The 19,216-nt window shown below is 34.8% G+C and overlaps 1 protein-coding gene across 1 annotated transcript; it reads right to left on the reverse strand.

Annotated features, from left to right (window-relative positions):
- Window positions 1–1,131: 1,131 nt before the first annotated feature.
- On the reverse strand, window positions 1,132–18,345 carry LOC122627324 (proline dehydrogenase 1, mitochondrial). The gene is made up of 11 exons (XM_043808398.1): window positions 17,729–18,345; window positions 8,489–8,697; window positions 8,057–8,238; window positions 6,352–6,416; window positions 6,035–6,219; window positions 4,505–4,679; window positions 4,314–4,424; window positions 4,094–4,225; window positions 3,719–3,918; window positions 3,538–3,626; window positions 1,132–3,453 (listed from the first exon to the last, which is right to left on the reverse strand). The coding sequence occupies exons 1-11, from the start codon at window positions 18,038–18,040 to the stop codon at window positions 3,248–3,250; spliced, it is 1,866 nt and encodes a 621-aa protein (XP_043664333.1). The 5' UTR covers window positions 18,041–18,345; the 3' UTR covers window positions 1,132–3,247.
- Window positions 18,346–19,216: the final 871 nt, after the last annotated feature.

Consider the following 19,216-nt stretch of genomic DNA (forward strand, 5'->3'; position numbering starts at 1 on the left):
TATTTCTCTAAACCAAATTCTCCTTCGTTTTGTTGAGAAAAAGCAAACAATAAACGCGTTTATTTCTAAATCTTCTCTTTTCGTTTATATATATATATATATATATATATATATATGTACATATATATATATATATATATATATATATACGCATATATTTTCTATAAGCGACACTTCTAACTCAACTTCCGCGTTAATAAATTCTCAAAGCATGTATATGAAGTTAACTATAGGTATGTATAATATAAATCGTTTTTACCATCGCCAATGCGATTGACGAATTGTAAAATCGAGATTATAATAATAACCCGATCGTTGGCAGTAAGCGAGCGAAAGAAAGTGGGTGTCGCATTTGTTTCTTGATTCGATGGTAGAATTGCAAATTGTCGCAATCGTAATTACACAAAATGTAGAAATCTTTTGTTTGCTCGTTCTCAAGGCTTCTCTTCAATTCGTTTATATTATTTCCATCATCCATGCCGATCAACCGCGGTGACAGACAATACAATCTATAAACTCATACGCTACACGTCAATAATATTATCTTTATCTAAATTATTGTCACCATCACACATATGAGACGTGAGTTAAGAGTTCTTTTTACGTATTGACGTACTAGGCGAATAATAAATATAACAAATAGAATTGTATATATGTATGTATATCTAGTTCACTCACATTCATCATACTGCTAAACGCCATGGAGACACTTTGCTATAGTCCGTATAACTATGCCTCTTTATTTATTTATTTATTTATTTATTTGTTTATTTATTTCCTCGATGAAGTTTCTTTTTTCCCAAAAATTCTGTGTGATTAACATAATCTGCATGATAAATTCCTTTTACTGACCTCTATGAGAAAAAATCACACATACATACGTTTTAGGGAAGCAAATATGTCTTTTAGATAATATTCTCCATCAGACTGTTATCGTCATCATCGGCATCATCGTTATAGACGTGGACTATTAACATATATATCTCAATATCAAAGTCAACATACACAACAGAGATCATAAGAAAGTATACTCGCGTCGTTTAAAAAGAAACAAATAATACTAACAATCGAATTTATGATAGTTATATTAAGAAACAAGAAAGAAAAAAAAACGAGAACACACATTGGAAAGAAGTTTAAAGGAAGTCTATCATCAGTAACTCTCTATTCTTTATCACGTGTTCTTTCTACAAAGAAAAAAATACTGTAAAAAATCAGAGTCGTAGTTCGATATCTTGCGACATCGATGATCGTACAGTAGTGTTGAATTACTAATAACAGGCTGCGTAGGATTTTTAGTATTAATATACTTTAATGCAACGTAAGATTAACAATACTGAAAAGTTAAACGCGAATCGTGAAGATTTTTTTCTCGTCGCAAATGACGATTTTTGAAAACAAGAGCAGGTATGTCGTATGATCTCATTTCTTGCATTTAAAAATCTTTAATTGTTCACTTTTATTTTTCCTCTCGAGACATAGAGCCATTTCTATACATATATGCACGTTACATGCCATTAAACCTTACTCTTGCATCTCTTCTTTTTCTTGTTCTTCTTCTTCTTCTTCTTCTTCTTCTTCTTCTTCTTCTTCTTCTTCTTCTTCTTTTTCTACGTACCGATGATAACGCAGACATTAGACCGAATTCAAACGAGGCAAAAAACGGTTGATGATTTATCAGCTCTATGAATGTGAAATTACAAGAAAACAGTCTATCTTTCTCGAAACTTTCGATCTCGCTTGTTTCGGTCCAACGATATACCTTATAATATTATATCTCAACGCGTGTAATTAATGTACGTAAAAGAAAAAGTGACTCTCTCATCGGTAAAAGGGACAAAATCTTACGCGCCTTTGTGTTGTGTAAATCTTTTTCTTCTATGTAAAATCTCGACTCGTATGAATCGCACTTTACCGACTGACACAACGTAAATATCAACGTACGTACGATCATCGAAACTTAGAGCCACTTTTTCCACTCTTCTAATTTTCATGCCGTTAAAACCTTCACTCCCACCGTCTTCCCTTTCCTTTCCCATCCTTTATGTACATTACAATTTTTACGAGGGATACAACCATAACATCTCAACTGCAATAATATCTTTCATTCGGATCTTTCAATTCGTAGAACGGAATCTCTGAATATGTAATAATTAATTCCTTATTCACATTGTCACTTTGATAATATCGCATGAAAACGAGGCTATCTTTTGGTAACTACGCGCAAGCATGGAACATGACTATTCGCGTCTGACCCGCAAGATTAACACAACTACCATCATCCGTGCTATGTACACTTAATTGCGTTAATTTATTAAATCCAAATAAAATGCCGTTATAATTTATAAAAAACAGTTTGTTGAGTACACATGAGCTAACTTCACGTAACACTTTAACGGAATACCGACATAAATAAATACATATATGCATATATATATATAATATTTATATTGATTTATATTCCATTATATATATATATATAAAATACGTAACACAGATAGTATGATTCGACCTTTTAAACGAACGATACATTCTGTACGTATATTATATATATGTATATAATTATAAATTAAATATAAGTATTATATATATATATATATATGTACAATATTATATCATATATATATATATATATATATATAATCATAAAATACTAGGATTCTCAAAAATATAAAAACATTAAAAGATGACACATCAGCGTGGGGTCTCTTTGCTAGAGGGCACTTTAATCGCTTCCTTTCTACGATTTCATCACTGTTCAAGACTTAGTGTTACAATTATGTTTCATCGAGTATAAATTAACAACTGACATTTCAAAAGAGAAAAATATAATTTCGATAGCTTGGATATAACGGCAAACTACGAAGTTGCAATACTTGAAAATGGGCATTCGATGGGCTTTCGATCGCGTCAGTAATAACCATAGCACAGTAGCTGGTAGCTTTTCGCAATGCGGGTAAAACTATAATAACGCATATAACTCTACGCCGAATAGTGCAATATCGAGCAAATTGCGCTTATTGAGGGCACACATAAGCAATTTTACGTAAGGAAAACACTACCTGCTTTTCTGGCTACATACACACACGCATACACACTCGCGCATCGCTCTTAATACCACAAGTTTTACCAGGTTATTTCAATTATCTCGATTCGAAGTGCCATTAAAGGTCTTGGAGATTCAATAATTTACAATCACTACTTGAATTTGATAGAGTATATCTCTGTACTAATTAGGACGAAATACTCAGACCGGAGTGTAATTGCCCTTAGGTTTGTAGAATATTTGTCCTCTCACTAAGCGTCTCGTTATTTCACTCAACAGCAATTGTTTCTCCTTCCTAATTTTCTTCATTATACCCCTATTTTCTTGTGCACGTCGAGAAAGATACGGTAATACCTCCTTCACTGGTCCATAAGGAATATATTTAAATGCCGAATAACCAGATTGACCTGAAACAAGACGATCATTTGGCATCTAGTCTTTTCCTTAACGATATTTACTTCAAGGTCGAATACGATTATATATTATCCTACCTAACGGAAACGTTATATAATCACACATTCCTAATAATTGACCAAAGCAGATAACTTTATCTTCCGGCGAGATTCCGATTTCCTTCATTCTAGAAAGAAAGAAAATGATTCGTTATTGACGACATTAAAGAATAGATAAGTGATCACGTTATATGCAAATAACAGAAAGGTCACAACGTACTTCTCGATGGCAAAACGTACGGTGTCTTCGTTGTGCGAGGCAACCATAATACCTATCTTCTTAGGGTCTTCGCCCTTATCTTTATACTGCTTCATCCGCCTCAAACACTCCATCAGCGTTTTGTGATAAGACTCGGTAGTTGCTTCGAACGAAGGATTCGTTGGATCCGGATAACCCATAGCAGCGGCTCTTGCTCTTTCCTATCGTAATTATCGTGATCACCCGAATAACGATACATTATATAAATCAGAGATAACTATACGATTAAAATCTAACTATATCTTGACATGTCATTGCAATTATATTTCGAACATTTTAGAGATAATAAGATAAGTACGAGTTTCGGAACAAAATACATCTATAAACTCATCGTACCTGTTCGATATAAGCACCCCGTACGATTTTCGCGCCAAAATAAAAATTTTGACGTTCTGCCTGTTCTAGATCCGTTTTTACCTCGTTATAAGCTTCCTGCAGATATGTCTGGTACGTATTGAACACCACGGCCTATGAAGTAGACCATTTGGGATTGAGAAATGATTCACTGAAAATTTGCGGATTGATAACATATTATGTTTTCTAAATAGAGCTTTACCTTATCTGTATTGTACTTGCGCATCATTTCCAACGTTAGTCTTGAGATTGCCGGCTGGAAATATGTTTGCTCCGCGTCTATCATAATACGTACATTCAGTTTGTCGGCGGCCTGTTGAAAATATTTGAATTTCTTATTGAGTGAATTTTTTACCTTCCTCTTTTCCTCTTAGTTTTTGCTTCTATACGTACCGCAACAAGATTATTTAGTCGTCTGATCATATTCCTAAACATCTCCTCTTCTTTCGACGTCAGTTGTGACATAAGTCTCACCATCTTTCCAGTCTTTATGTCGGGAACTTGAAATGTTTCGCTCAATTCGTAGTTTTCGTCCAGAATTCCGCTCCAAGGGAATAAGTGAATCACACTACGAAGGAATCCACATTATGTCTTTGCTATGTTACGTTTACATCTAACAACGGGATGTTTATCCTAAAATAGGGGTGAACAACTTCTCCGCCGCGAGCCACGCGATCTTAACTCATTAATCAATCCATTCCCCCACTACTTAAGTTCACTAACCACAATTCCAATCGAGAATCCATAAATAGACAGAAACAAAAGCCGTGCAGTTCACGAAACACGGCGATGTCAAATAGCGAGTGTCCTTTCCTCTCACTTTGTAATACACGCGATCCGCGAGCCACCGGTTGCCCACTCCTATCTGAACATATTGCGGACGGATCACAAAAATTCTCATGTTTTCTGTTCTAGAGCTTGTGACCAATTACGAGAATTCTCGTATTTGCGTTGTTATCATTTAGAGTGGAGCAATGTAACGGAAAACGCATTCGTTGAAGTTACAAGTTCATATAGAATTAAAAGTTATTAATAGCTTTAAAATTTACATAAAAGCTGTTTTGTATTCATTCACCAAAAACATAGCTGGCCACTGAGCAAAGCTAGCAATAAAACTACTGGTCCGCGATATGTACAAGAAATAATTGAACTATCAATACATCAGAGTTTTTCAAACTGTTGCTCGTTTTTTACCAGCATTTTTTCCCTTTTTCTCCTTTTCCTTTTTCATTTTCATCTTTATATGTCTTTTTTATTCTTCTTTCTTTTCGTATAATGAAACAGTATGCAGATATCCGAGCGTATTTTCTACTTTTCGTATTTTTAAACCTAAAATATGGTGAGTGAATATATCTGCTTAGCAAATACTGTCCCGCTCAGTAATTATTATTTTGATTTATTATTAGATAAAAATTTCTTTGCACTTTTAAGTAAAATGAATAAAAAAACCGTCTTATTTTGAAGGAAATGTTTCTCTTTCTGAAATTCTTGCTTTTGTACGTACACGGTGGTTTTATGTAGGATTTTTTATCTACTGTCGTGAAAAATTTCGTTCAAAAATTTCGTTAATTTTAAGATCAAAAAGTTGTTCGTATCTCTTAAAACAAATATAATAATTTAATCCCTGTACTATCAATCGGCAATCGATCCTTTGTTATTATACGAAAACTGACACCGACTGATATGTCGGCCTCGGTTGTTTCTGTTCAGACTCTCCCCTCCGAGTGTCAAATGACTTTTATATTCTTTGTAATTAAATATTCTCCTACATTTAAATGCAGGGAAAAAAAATCTTTATAAATTTATTCATGAAAACATATATACGAAAACGGCCGGGAAATTTTTCGTATATAGCAAATATTTAGGTTTAGAAAAATACGAATTGAATGATATGAAAAATATGAAAAGATTTGAAGACGATACCCTTCTTTATCAGATTGAATCTTTTCAAGGAACTTTTGTACCGGTGCCGCATCCATCACGTGAGCCTCTTCGAACTTTTTCTTAAAGTCATCGGGTTTCGCGTGGTGAGCCAAAACGGCACCCTCACCACCCACGACGTCCGACATGTACTGTCGCGCTCGCATGATCACTTCAGATAGTTGAAGCTTTAATGAAAAGACAAGAAATAAAGAGATTTGTCGAGTATTTAAAACATGAATGCTTAAAATAATGAGAAATTATGCATATAAAGCCTCGAAAAGGAAATATAATGACTAATGATAAAAAGAGCTACAAACCAAAAGCTGTGGACGACCAAGTGCTGTCAATTTAACAGCCGTGATTCCGGCGCCCATAGAAGTACCTGCAAAGATATTAGCCTAAAATTACTCTCTGCTTTGAGTTAGTTCTTTTCTTGTGCAAGACATAATAGAATCGTTCAAATGGCATGCTTTTCACAATTTTTTTAAATACGTACACATTTTGTTAATCAATGCATAACATCATACCATAGTTCTTAATATAATTGGAAATATATTCCATGTATATATAGCGTGCACATAATGACATAATACAGAAAAGCGGAAAAAGAATTAAGTAAAGAGATTAGATTAAGATGAACTTTAGCAGCCATTGTTCCTTATCCTCTTATTAGGACTTCAATCAAAGTATATATTAACAGACTCGTGAGATATCTCAATCTCTTTCCAATCTGATGCGTTCGTAATCATTTAATGGCATTCATAATATTCCTCGATATCTCTTCGAAAATGATATATATATATATATATATATATATATATATATATATATATAAAAGATTGTGACTAATTCTGATAGACGAAACTTTTGCTCAAATCGAAACATACTTCGATCTATCTGTTCCTTCGCAAAGGAAGCTACAAAAGCGAGAGTTGGATAACAATCAAAATAAAGAAAACGAAAAAAAGAGAAAGAATAAATGAGCAATCATTAAGAATGGTAATTATTCATTTATCCTCGGTCAAATATTTCTACCGAAGACTATTCGGACGAATGTTATATCACATCTTTGGCTGGAGAGTAACTAGAGTCCGGCAAGGTCCACTTGCGGTATGGTATTTATAGCGTGCTCGCGGACTCACAAAATTTCGAGTTTCTATGTCGTATTCTTCTCATCTGAAATTAATTATTTTTGCGTCTAATATATATAATTTTTCCTCCAAATTAAATATATCACATGCTTTTTTGTTATTTTTAATATACATATGTATCATACAAAATTTCTTTCTTTATTTGTTTATAAGTGTTCGATTTGTTGAGATAATAACTGATAAAGTCCGCGATATCCTTGATATATCTTTTTGTAAGATGCGATTCTCTGATTTGTTCGAACAACTTTCTCAGCAGCTATCAATAATCAACAAAATTTTCTTACAGAAATATATATATTTGGAGAATTAAGAGCTATAAAATTATTTATTTGATTATTTAAGTCTTTGATTACTTAAAATGATAAATTATGATTATTACGAATACACACGAAGGGATTGATTTCATTTAAAATGAGATCTGTTGTACTCTATCCCCCCCTCCCCCTCCCCCTATATCCCCCCCTTCATCTATCTTAATTTCCTCATAGTCTTTCCGTTTCAAACGATCGACGTTTCAAGTAATAAACTTCGAAGACACATCACGTGGCGCGTAAAAAAGTGTATAATACATTCATAAGTGACATGTGTAGTCTCATGTATACGTTAAAAAAACAAAAACGGAAAAACTCATAAGTAATAGGATAAACGTCCAGACAAATATGCAAAAGCGGATATACACATGCATGTACACAAGCTACTTCCTTCCTCTGCTTATAAGCAGAAAACAAGTTTAAATGAATGACATGCGTAATCGCTGTCGTAGCAACGATTACAGCTGAATGACAACTCTCGATTTTGCCAAAGGAATACTTTCGGAATATCCGTACGAATTTTCTTATATTTTTGAGCTTAGAAATCTTCTGTAGCTCACCGGCAACAGCCTCGAGACACCTAATGAAAATATCCATATTTCGTTCGCAGGAAGCTTCGTTTAAGTAAAAATATGTCCTAGCCGAAGATACTTTGTAACGACGATCGGCAAACGATTTTTCAACGTGATACTTCTTCAATGGTCCCTCTGCTTTCTCATCACCTGCTTCCGACACGGAGGCCCTAAAAAAATGGAGATCGCCTTTTAACAAAGCCGAATATTATTCTGAATAACTACTAATATAACGAATCGTATCTAACTTCTCTGATTATTTTATTATGCAGCTTTGAAAAGTTATAATGTTCGAAATTGGTGTTATATCAATTTCTACGACTATAGCTTCCTTGATATTTTCAATTTCGGCGATTATCAATTATTCAAATGAAAAAAGATTTCAACATTTCTTTCATAAATTTTGTAAACTCGACTCACTGTATTTCACGGCGCTCGGCTTCTTCTTGCGATATATCTTCCTCAACTGAATAATCCAGAATCGGCTTGACCCCGAATTGCCGTAACCTGTCGAGAACCGGTGTGATTTGTACTTCATCCTCACCGGCTACAAAGTGTCCATAAAACGTTGCCTTCATCATTTTCGTAAAGAGCTTTTCTCCAAGCAATTTCTCCGCCAGCTTCATAAACTGAAAAGATCGAGAAAACCGTGAAAAAAGATCGAATGAAACGGAAAAACCAAAGAGAAAAATATCTTTCATCAAGAATATATCTCAGAATGACAATAGATAAGCAAAACGCGTACGTAAATATGTGTATCCCTTTGAAGTATCGTATGAACATTCGAGGAATAACGCTAAGTAAATAAACCTAATCTAATACGGGTACCTTATATTAAAGTCTAAACTTGAGATGATTAAACTCTGACGATGCACTTATATTTCACGGAACTCAATTCATAATTTGACATTACGATTATGCCAGTGAGAGAGAAAGATTAACATAAAACCAAATTACCCTGTGATCAATCAATCATCCATCTTTGTTAAACTCTTTTAAAAATTAAATTGTTTAAAATCCATTTATATGATTTGATGAACCATCAACTTCCGTGTATAAAAGATTTAAGAGACAATGTAAATTACGAGATGAGTTTGTAACGTAAAGGAACTTTAACGCACGATTCGTCTTGTTGAATCTTCGTCTGGAAAACCACAGAAAAGCTACAAAGATGTCAAAAAAGTCGATTGGCGAAGCAAAATAATAAAATAAAAGGAGACATTATATCCGGCGGACATCGTAATAACATGCTTATCTAACAAACTTCCTTCGAGTAGGATCTTGGATGGACGATTTCCAATTATTCTGAATTACTGTAATTAAGTAAAAATCTTTCGAGATAAATTGAATGCAATTACTCAACATTCCTAATGTTCCTATGTTTTTAAAACAATCGAGAAAGCTTGTGAAATTAATGCGGAGAGTACGTAGATACGTATATACTTTCTCGCTCGTTCGATAAGAAAAAGTATTTGTAAACGAGATCAGAGAATAAATACGTAACCACATACGTATGACATCTATATACGCACACATACGTACGTAGTGCGATATTAGTTATACACATCGTAATATCAAACATCGATAAAACCGGTGTTTAATCATTTGTAAAAACACGCAGGTGTTCTTTGTAATACGTTATGTATAACTTATGAAAATTGTATCAATTTGTCGCTTTCATTATCATTCGTCTAGTCATTATATTTAACACGTATCTATTAATATTATTATTTATTATCCATTATTATTTGTATTCACGACTGTCAACAAAATCGGATGTCAAAAAAATTGATTTTAGACAGAAGAAGCGTGAACTATTCTGATTCTGCTTTTTTTTTACAAAGAATTTTATGAATAATCAATTGTTTGTATGATTTTTTATATTTTCTATGATTTGCAAATGTTTCTGACAATAATAACAAATATATTCTCTTTTTTCTTTGCATGTATGTCATCACTCACGGTGTGTGTTGTGTGTGTGTGAGAGGGCGCGCGCGCGCACGAAAGAAAGAATAATCTTCGTTATGGAAAGAAACCATAATTAGAAAGGACATAGAAATAGAATAAACGATAGAAGAGATACGTACGTAATTACGATCATTTCCTAATCGATTAGATTTCGATGGGTTTCACATACGAATCTATTATAGTAGTCTTACAAGTGTTCCTCGTAAAGGAAACTTACGAGCTCTTTCACTCATTTAAGCGCAGAAGCATACACTATCGATGTACCTCACATATATATATATATATATATATATATATATATATCCAATACAATAGGATCAATATCTGTATTATCTATCGTTCATGTAACAAAGTATTATCTGTATTTGTATAGTGTTAAACATATAATACAATAGAAGGGAGCCTTGTAAAAGTAATTAAATAGATCTAAGTGTAATAAAAATCCCAAGGGAGATCACATTTATCGGAGAAACCATGATTGAAGAGCAAAAACGTCTCACACAATTTGAAACGTAAATTGATACGTCAAAAGAGAAACAAATTTTTTTCATACATTTATATTTAAAATTTGACGATTTTTAGAATCAGTGTTAATTCACGAACACAAATTATAATACTTGCGTCGATAACCAATGTGAATGGTATGTTCATTACAAACTAATTACATGGATTCGTCGGACTTAATTGTTATCATTCATTCGTCGGATTCGAGCCGATGATAGCATCGCGCTATTTCACATTTGTTCTCTCTCTCTCTCTCTCTCTCTCACACACACACACACACACACACACACACACACACACTTTCTTATATTTCATGATCAATTTCAACCTTTTCTCAACTGAACGAAAAAACTGATTGAAAATAAAAATACAGAGAACGACAAACAGTGACCGAAGACTTTTACGATCATCGAGAATTATAGACTACAAATAAAAGCTCAATAGACATATATTAAAACAATTAAAAATATCTAAGCAATTATTTTCACACATTACGATCGTTTATTTACGACAATTCGTTGATATTATAATTCATGTTCATTTATCATTGATCCGAGAAGCGTTTAAAGAACCAATTAAAGACTAACTTAATTATTGGTATTTAAGTTTAATATTAAACGTTTGGATGAAATTTAAAGGTAAATCCTATTTAATAAACATTTCTCGCGAGCTCGTTAATGATTAAAAATCGATACAAATAATACGGTTAAGTTTCAGCGAGCTTTAAAGTCACAATGTAAGTAGCGCACCGTATATATGTATGTAGATATAAGTAACTATGTATCAAGATAGTAGGCTACGACATAGAACACGTTCTGCGAGAATTGAACCGACGATCGGGGGCCAACGACTCTTCGCCAGTAATACGCTGTCGTATCCACGAACGAACTCTTCGCCAGGATCAATATTCAGCCACCTTGCCAGACAGAGCTATACGTACGTATAGCTATATAGCTATACGACGAACATATGTAAACTATGTGCACTTTAATAAGTCATCTGATAGATATCCTATAAACACACCCTTTAGTTCGAAATATCACCCATTTTACGATAAACGAGTGCGATTTCTTTCTCAAGACTCATTCAGTCTTCGCGCTTTCTCCATTACGATTTATCGACATCTACATTTTGTACCCACAGATGAGACTTCGATGTTGGGCACAATTTCAAACCATTTCTTACGATAAATAAATTTTGCTCACGATACACATTAAACCTGACGTCGACCAATGACGTCGATGTGGTTTTTGATCGAGCCCTTTCCCGCCTCCCGCTTCTATACAAGGAAAGAATTACAACGACGTTAATTGCAAATACCGAGACTCGCTTGTTAATGATAACGAAAGTAAGTACATATATACTCCTCTCCGACAGGTAGTCTCGTATTTGCACCAAGCCGATAGCAATGTTTTTCAAAGACTTATAGATGTTTACCGTAGTTTTAAGCAATTATTTGTCGATAAATGTATATACATAGCGTATACACAACGTTTATATACTTTGTACAAGATCGATCTCTTGGAAGAACAAGAAAAAAAAAAGAATAAAAATAATTTTAGAGTTTGCATAAAAAATGTCGTAGAATCGTTTCTTTTTCTTTGGCGGAAGAAAGGGGAAAATAAAATCATCGTTTTTGTGATGCACGGAAAGATTCTCTTACTCTAAAGAGGCGTCAGACAAGCAACCGGACGACCTTGGATATAGTTATCACGTGTCTTTACAGACCAATCGGAGTGGGACATCGGAATAGGACATCGGACTCATTCGTACCTTTCTTCGCGGTGGACTCAGCCAATGTTTTTTAAATGTAATCTATCACAAAAACAAACAAAGACGAACAAGGACGGATGATATCTCGAAAGAACCAAAAAAGCAAACCCGACGATATAAGTTGCTGCATTGTATTTCAAAATATTAAATAATCCTGATCACGGAAACGATTCAAACTCCACGGACTGCTATCGACATAAGTGCATCACTTATCTGTAGTTAAATAGTTAAATCTCTATTCTTAACAATCTCAATAAAAGCCCGAAACAACCAAATAAACCACAAATAGAAATATATCAACTATGATAATGAAAAAAGAGAAAGAATGTATATGAAGTCGATTCAAAGGTGGCGCCTTGTGAATCGATCGATCGAATGGTATTCGCTATATTTCAGGCGCTACATTTGAAAGAGCAAGCACGTGGAGTAAGATGGCCGTATAGGTAGTTGTAGATGGCCGTGACAATAATGCAATTCAACTACCAACATCGTGCATGGAAGGATTATGTTCTCTCTCTCTCCCTCTCCCCCCTCTTCACTCTCTCTCTCTCTCCGTCCCTCCCTCCTTTTCTCTTACTCTTTCTTCTACGCACTCAACTTTCTGTCATACGTCTGGCAGTCGTCTGAGCGTAGTCTGGCAGGTCGTACTAACGTACGTGCATTTCGAGCCAACGGCCTGTGTTCTGTCCGACTTCTCATTCTCAATTTTTCTTTTTTCATCATCACGTATGGATTCGCGTCTTTCTTTAAGAATCAGCAATATTACTCTTTAAAGAGAAAGCGCGAATCTCGCGTCTCTTCTTTGTCCTATAGGGCGCACATTTTCGTTTGCTCGCCTTAATTTATTTATATCCGAAAGCCAAAGTAAGTCTACGTCCTCTTCGCGTACCGAGTAAATTCACGTCCCTATACTCTTCTCTTTCGCTCTTGTCTTCCCTCGCGCCCATCTAACGAAGATAGGTCGAATAGTTTTCGGAGATTCGGTACAGCGATCATACCAAGCTTCTTGCCAAATTGGCTCATGATTTACTATAACATCGCTACAGTTCTAAAATGAATATATGTGGCCCTGATAAAATTATCACGAGTAATTTCTTTGCTTTCTCTTTCCCAAGATTTCTATCAGTTATGTTAATGTGAAATATCACGAAAAACGGCTAAGCTTTTCTACACATTCGGTTAATAATATATCTTCTGGAGAACTGTTTCGAAAATTAAAATTGAACACGATCGACCCTGAATTTAATCATGGAAATTATCTATACGACTATGGTACGATAAATGGTTCCTGACGGCAATTTTTGTATTCTACGATAGAGAACGGTGATCGATTGTTAGAACGGAATTTCGTCTTCTTTTTTTCAAGGGTGCTGCCACCTATCGACAAAAACGCAAGCTTCTCAAGTTCGTAGATACACGAAGGACGAAGGAGCTTAAAAAGATAACCTTGAGAGATCGATATTCTCGAACACAATGCAAGGCATGCGATTTAGGTAACCCGCTACTCGATCGAATGAAGAGTAACGGTGACAATTTCTAATGGATATAACTACTGATTACGCGAACGTTCTAATTAACCTTTTTGATTATCGATATACTATCGATTACCTATCGACAAAAATGCAAGCTTCTCAAGTTCATAGTTACACGAAGGTCGAAAGAGCTTAAAAAGATAACCTTGAAAGATCGATATTCTCGAACACAATGCAAGGTATGCGATTTAGGTAATCCGCTACTCGATCGAATGAAGAGTAACGGTGACAATTTCTAATCGATATAACTATCGATTACGCGAACGTTCTAGTTAACCTTTTTGATTATCGATATACTATCGATTACATATCGACAAAAATGCAAGCTTCTCAAGTTCATAGTTACACGAAGGACGAAAGAGCTTAAAAAGATAACCTTGAGAGATCGATATTCTCGAACACAATGCAAGGCATGCGATTTAGGTAATCCGCTACTCGATTGAATGAAGAGTAACGGTAACAATTTCTAATCGATATAACTACTGATTACACGAACGTTCTAGTTAACCTTTTTGATTATCGATATACTATCGATTATCTATCGACAAAAATGCAAGCTTCTCAAGTTCATAGATACACGAAGGACGAAGGAACTTAAAAAGATAACCTTGAAAGATCGATATTCTCGAACACAATGCAAGGCATGCGATTTAGGTAACCCGCTACTCGATCGAATGAAGAGTAACGGTGACAATTTCTAATCGATATAACTATCGATTACGCGAACGTTCTAGTTAACCTTTTTGATTATCGATAGTAAAAGTTGACTTGTAAAATATCTCACCTCGAATTTTTACAAAAAGATTCTTACGTAACGATGATTTAATGATTTGAAAGATTTTTACGATCTTATATCCAAATATCGTGAGCGAATCCTATCGGATCAACGATTGTGATCAGCGAGTCGCTTACGATAATTAAGTAAATTCTATACTACAAAGTTAAAAAACTAAAAAAATATGGACGTAAAAGTAGTTTTTTTTTCTTTCCCTCTTTCATAATCAGCCAGTGAAAGATGATTTCTCTCGAATTTTTTCAACATCGCATAATAATATCGGTGTTTCAAGCTTCGATATTACGTGAGAATGATTTAATCTATACTGATTTACTCACATATATCTGAGGGAACAAAACAACAACTTTTCTTTTTCTTTTTTTTTTTTTTTTTCTTTTTTTTTCAGAAAAGCTGTTAAAAATCTTTCAGTAAAAAAACTTGGAGTTTCTTGTAATGTTTCGAGCTTTACCAACATATGACCTAATTGGTCCATGGTTTCGTAATCTCTAAATAGGAGATTGAATTTTTATCCATTTAACATACGTAATTACGTATGATATTGTTTATAAGAAAGTAGAATAATTAAAAGAGAAATGAAGAAGATGATCGATATTAGGGACAAAAAAAATAAGAGATACTTAAGTTTGAAGTAGACACGTTCAGGAGCTATCGAACGTAAAATGCGGTTCTAAGACCTTACGCTGCTGATTCTTGAACATATCACCGAGCAAGTGCCGATCAATATAATTCCTCGTAAAAATCGTGTGTACTAGTTATTGTGCAGAAAAAGGCGATCGTTTGAAAAGAAATTGCCATACGTTTAATAGAAATTTATCTTGTAATTAATAAATAAGATAAATAAAATAAATCAATATACAGGATAAATAATGCACCAATAAATATATAAAAACTATGATCGTATCTGCTATTAAATGATCGTAAAATATGGAATAAAAACCGGTTTCTTCGCGTTTCTGTACGAAACATTTGAGTCCTTTATTTACAAGGTGTAGAGGTTTAGAATAAAATAACATTTACGTTGTCGTCAACAGATTCCAAAGAACCGACGAGCCCGTCTACACGAACAAGCGCACGTGCAAATAGTAGGTACTTACGATCGTTACACAGTTGGAACGTAACGATTGTTACGTAACGAGTCTTTTCAAAGTTTACGGAAATATGAGATAGAATACGCAGCAAATACAAACTGAAGTTCATTCTCCTCATTCTATTCGTAGATCTTTCTTAAAATAACACGAAAGTTATTGTTAGTTTGCATATTAGTTTTAAAGAATTTTGAAACAATTATCATATGCGCACGCGCGCGCGTGCGCGCGCTCGTGTATGTGTAACTGGCAAATCATTCGATAAGACATATGACATTGCATGACGCAAAATTTTTTATACGATGAAAAAATAGATGATTCAAAAGAACGATACAATAAAGTAATAAAAATAAAACAATACTTTTACACATCGACGACCAGCCTGAAGATGTCGCGATCGACACCATGACCTCCGCCATTTTTAATCACGATAGCTTGTAGAACGTAGTACATACATACATACGTCGATGGAGAAAGAAAATTCCTTCGGGACGGACTATTCGCTGGCACGAAGGCGTACGCGATCGATAAGCGACATCACCAAAATCAATAACAGCTCGTGCCACGTCGTACTAACGCATAAATAGCATACGAAATTCGAAGCTAACTTAGCTACTACTAAGAAGGAGGTCACTGGCCCTACAATTCATCATAACCTATGCATATGATCTGTTTTTAACGTTTTGTAAAGGGAGAAAAATGTTTTCAATGTTGTTGCACCTTCAACGTAAATTTAACTTCGATCTTGTTCAAGGATACCTCGTTTTTTTTCCTCTTTTTATTGCAAGATCAAAGACTGCAATTTTAAGATAACAAAAATAAGACCTTGATCGATTTTTTATTCAAATACATTTGGAAATGTACTAATCAACAAGATTATGCATACATATATATATATGTGTGTGTGTGTGTGTGTAGAAAATCATAATTGTATTGACCGTCACGTCATTATATTCACATTTCTCTTTTAAGAAACTCAGCATTGACGTATATTATTTCTTTCAATCTATGGAAACTGTAATAATTATCACTTCTAAAATAATAATTAAAAGTAACAAAAAGATGAAAATCTAAGTTTTCTAATATAATTCAATGACATATATATTACTTCAGGTAATAAAAATATATACATAAATATAATCAACTGCGAAACGATTGAATGCGACAAAACGTCGAAAGTTATGATACTCGATAACGTTAAGAAAAATTTGTTTTCAAGTATAATATTTCGAGATTGTCTTTCGAGGAAAACTATATAAAAATATAAAAAAATATTAAACAGAGAACTTGGAAACATACTCGTTGAACAAAACGAGGAGCCTCTCAGTACGTCCAATCGTCGAACAGCCATGACAGTTGGCGTGACTTACGTAGTACGTAGCAGACTATAAAATCGATTACTCTCGATAAATCTAAGAGGGAAACGATATAATGTAAGTATAATTAAAAAGGAGAATATATCAAAAGAAAATTATTGATCATTGCATAAGGTACGCAGAATCATCGACGAGAAGACAAATAACTATTCCTTCATATACCATTCGCCATGCTGAGATTTCACGAGAAAGGAAGAAACGTGAATGGCTCGTCCGTCGAACGAGGAAAAAGCAAACTTCTCTTTCCCTCTCTCTCTCTCTCTCTCTCTCTCTCTCTTGCTCGCTCGCTCGCTCGCTCGCTCTCTCTCTCCCTCTCTCTCCATCTCCTTTGCTCTCTCTCTTTTCTTTCTCACTCTCTCAAACTCGAATCAGTAACTCAATAAAGCAAACCGTTCGGCAGGATTCAAAACTTGCAAATATCGATAATTACATAAAAGACGATCGTAAAACTGCGCCATTTCGTATACGTGGGTGGTGGTAGTAGGAAAGAGAGATGGAAAGTGAGAGAGCAAGAGAAGAAAGGGGGAGCAAAAGAGAGAAAAAAAATTTCATAGATGCCGGTCTGATTTCACCGACGGAACACGAATAAGAAAGAAATAGAAATGGATACCTCGATGAATGCTCACCTTCATGTTGTTTTCGACAAGATACTCAATCGAACATATTTGATATACGACGTACGCTCTTACGAGCTCCATGGTGGTCTTGCTCTTGAAGGCAGCAACTGGGTCGTTAAACTTCAAATCAAGCGGATCTATCTGTCTCGGTTGATCCGACGCCGCTTGCTGCATGCTGCCGGTAGTGGCATATCCACGTTCGATCAGTCGCACCAATGCAGCGGAGACGTTTTGATCGCGTAATCCAACCACGGGGAGTGGCACGCTTTTCAAAATCTTTTTACCGGCGCAACATCGCGGCACCGTTCTCAAAAACGCCATTACTCTCTTTCTCTTTTTCTGACTCTTTTTCTCTCTTTCTCTTTCCCTTTTTATATATAATATATATATGTATCTTTTTTTTTTAAACGTGTACCGAACAGTCCTGATAGGTGAAGATACGACGAGAGAAACGATTACCGCGATCGAAACCCTCTCGTCGAGTGAGGCCTTACGCGCGACTGTGCCTCGCCTGGGGCGTCGAGCTTCCCTCTCTCTCACTCTATTTCTTTTGCTCCCCCCACTTTCTCTCTTTCTCTCACTCTCTGTCTCTATCTCGCGCGCCACCGATTTATGCACAGACCCACCGCTGTCGATGTTACTACTGGGACTTGCTCGAACGGGTAGCCACTTCTTGCCGGTTCCTGTCAGTAAATAAAAGAAAAACCCTGTATATCCACCTTACTACGCTTCAGTCCAAGAACCCAATAACAAACGACTTGGGGAATCTTTTCTTGATTCGCTAAGTGGGGAGCTCGAACGATGATCAGATTCGGCTTCTTCGTACCTTTTCTTCGGATTGATTATCCACTCTCCCTCTGTCTCTCCCTTTTTTCTCTTTTCTTACGTGCTCCTTCGAAATAGATCGATTTTATAGAATATATTTTCTCTTATATGTTCTAATTTTTGTTCCTCGAAGAGTGATAAAAACGAGTTTGAATCATCGAAAGTATATACACTTACGACCTACACGTTTAGATCGGTGGAGTGTTAAAGCAACGTAAAATTGAGCAAGCTTCGCGATTGGTTCGCCTCGAGAAGGTGTGTTCTACCACGCGAATCGCTACTGGTTGATCTAATTTTTGGCTAACGTTAATGATTGCGTGTCCATGTCATATACCGTCCTATTTCTAGAAATACGTCATGTCGCCTTCTTTTTAATATAATTATATATAACTAATAATGAAATATTTTTATTTAAAGTATATCAATTTACGAGTGATACAACAATCGTATCAATTGCTTCCCTTATTTTTTACAATCAATTGTTCAGACTCATCGATTAGTCATTGATAACAATGCAGGTTTGAAGAAACAGGGTTGAATCGTTACTTTAGCATGCATTCATATGCATGCATCGAACTAAAAGCACATATATTCTAGCACCTATATAAATATATATATATATATATTCTACATATATATATTGACAATGCAAATTAACAAAAACCTAGTAAA

This window comes from Vespula pensylvanica, chromosome 2 (genome assembly GCF_014466175.1).
Source record: "Vespula pensylvanica isolate Volc-1 chromosome 2, ASM1446617v1, whole genome shotgun sequence".
Classification (NCBI taxonomy): Eukaryota; Metazoa; Arthropoda; class Insecta; order Hymenoptera; family Vespidae; genus Vespula; species Vespula pensylvanica.

Excerpts from the sequence above, each read along its gene's own strand:
- LOC122627324 (XM_043808398.1), bottom strand. The coding sequence starts at position 18,040 with ATGGCGTTTTTGAGAACGGTGCCGCGATGTTGCGCCGGTAAAAAGATT. Across the intron at positions 8,698-17,728 it reads TTGTCGAAAACAACATGAAG|TTTATGAAGCTGGCGGAGAA; the intron begins GTGAGCATTCAT and ends CGATCTTTTCAG. Across the intron at positions 4,425-4,504 it reads GACTAAATAATCTTGTTGCG|GCCGCCGACAAACTGAATGT; the intron begins GTACGTATAGAA and ends TATTTTCAACAG.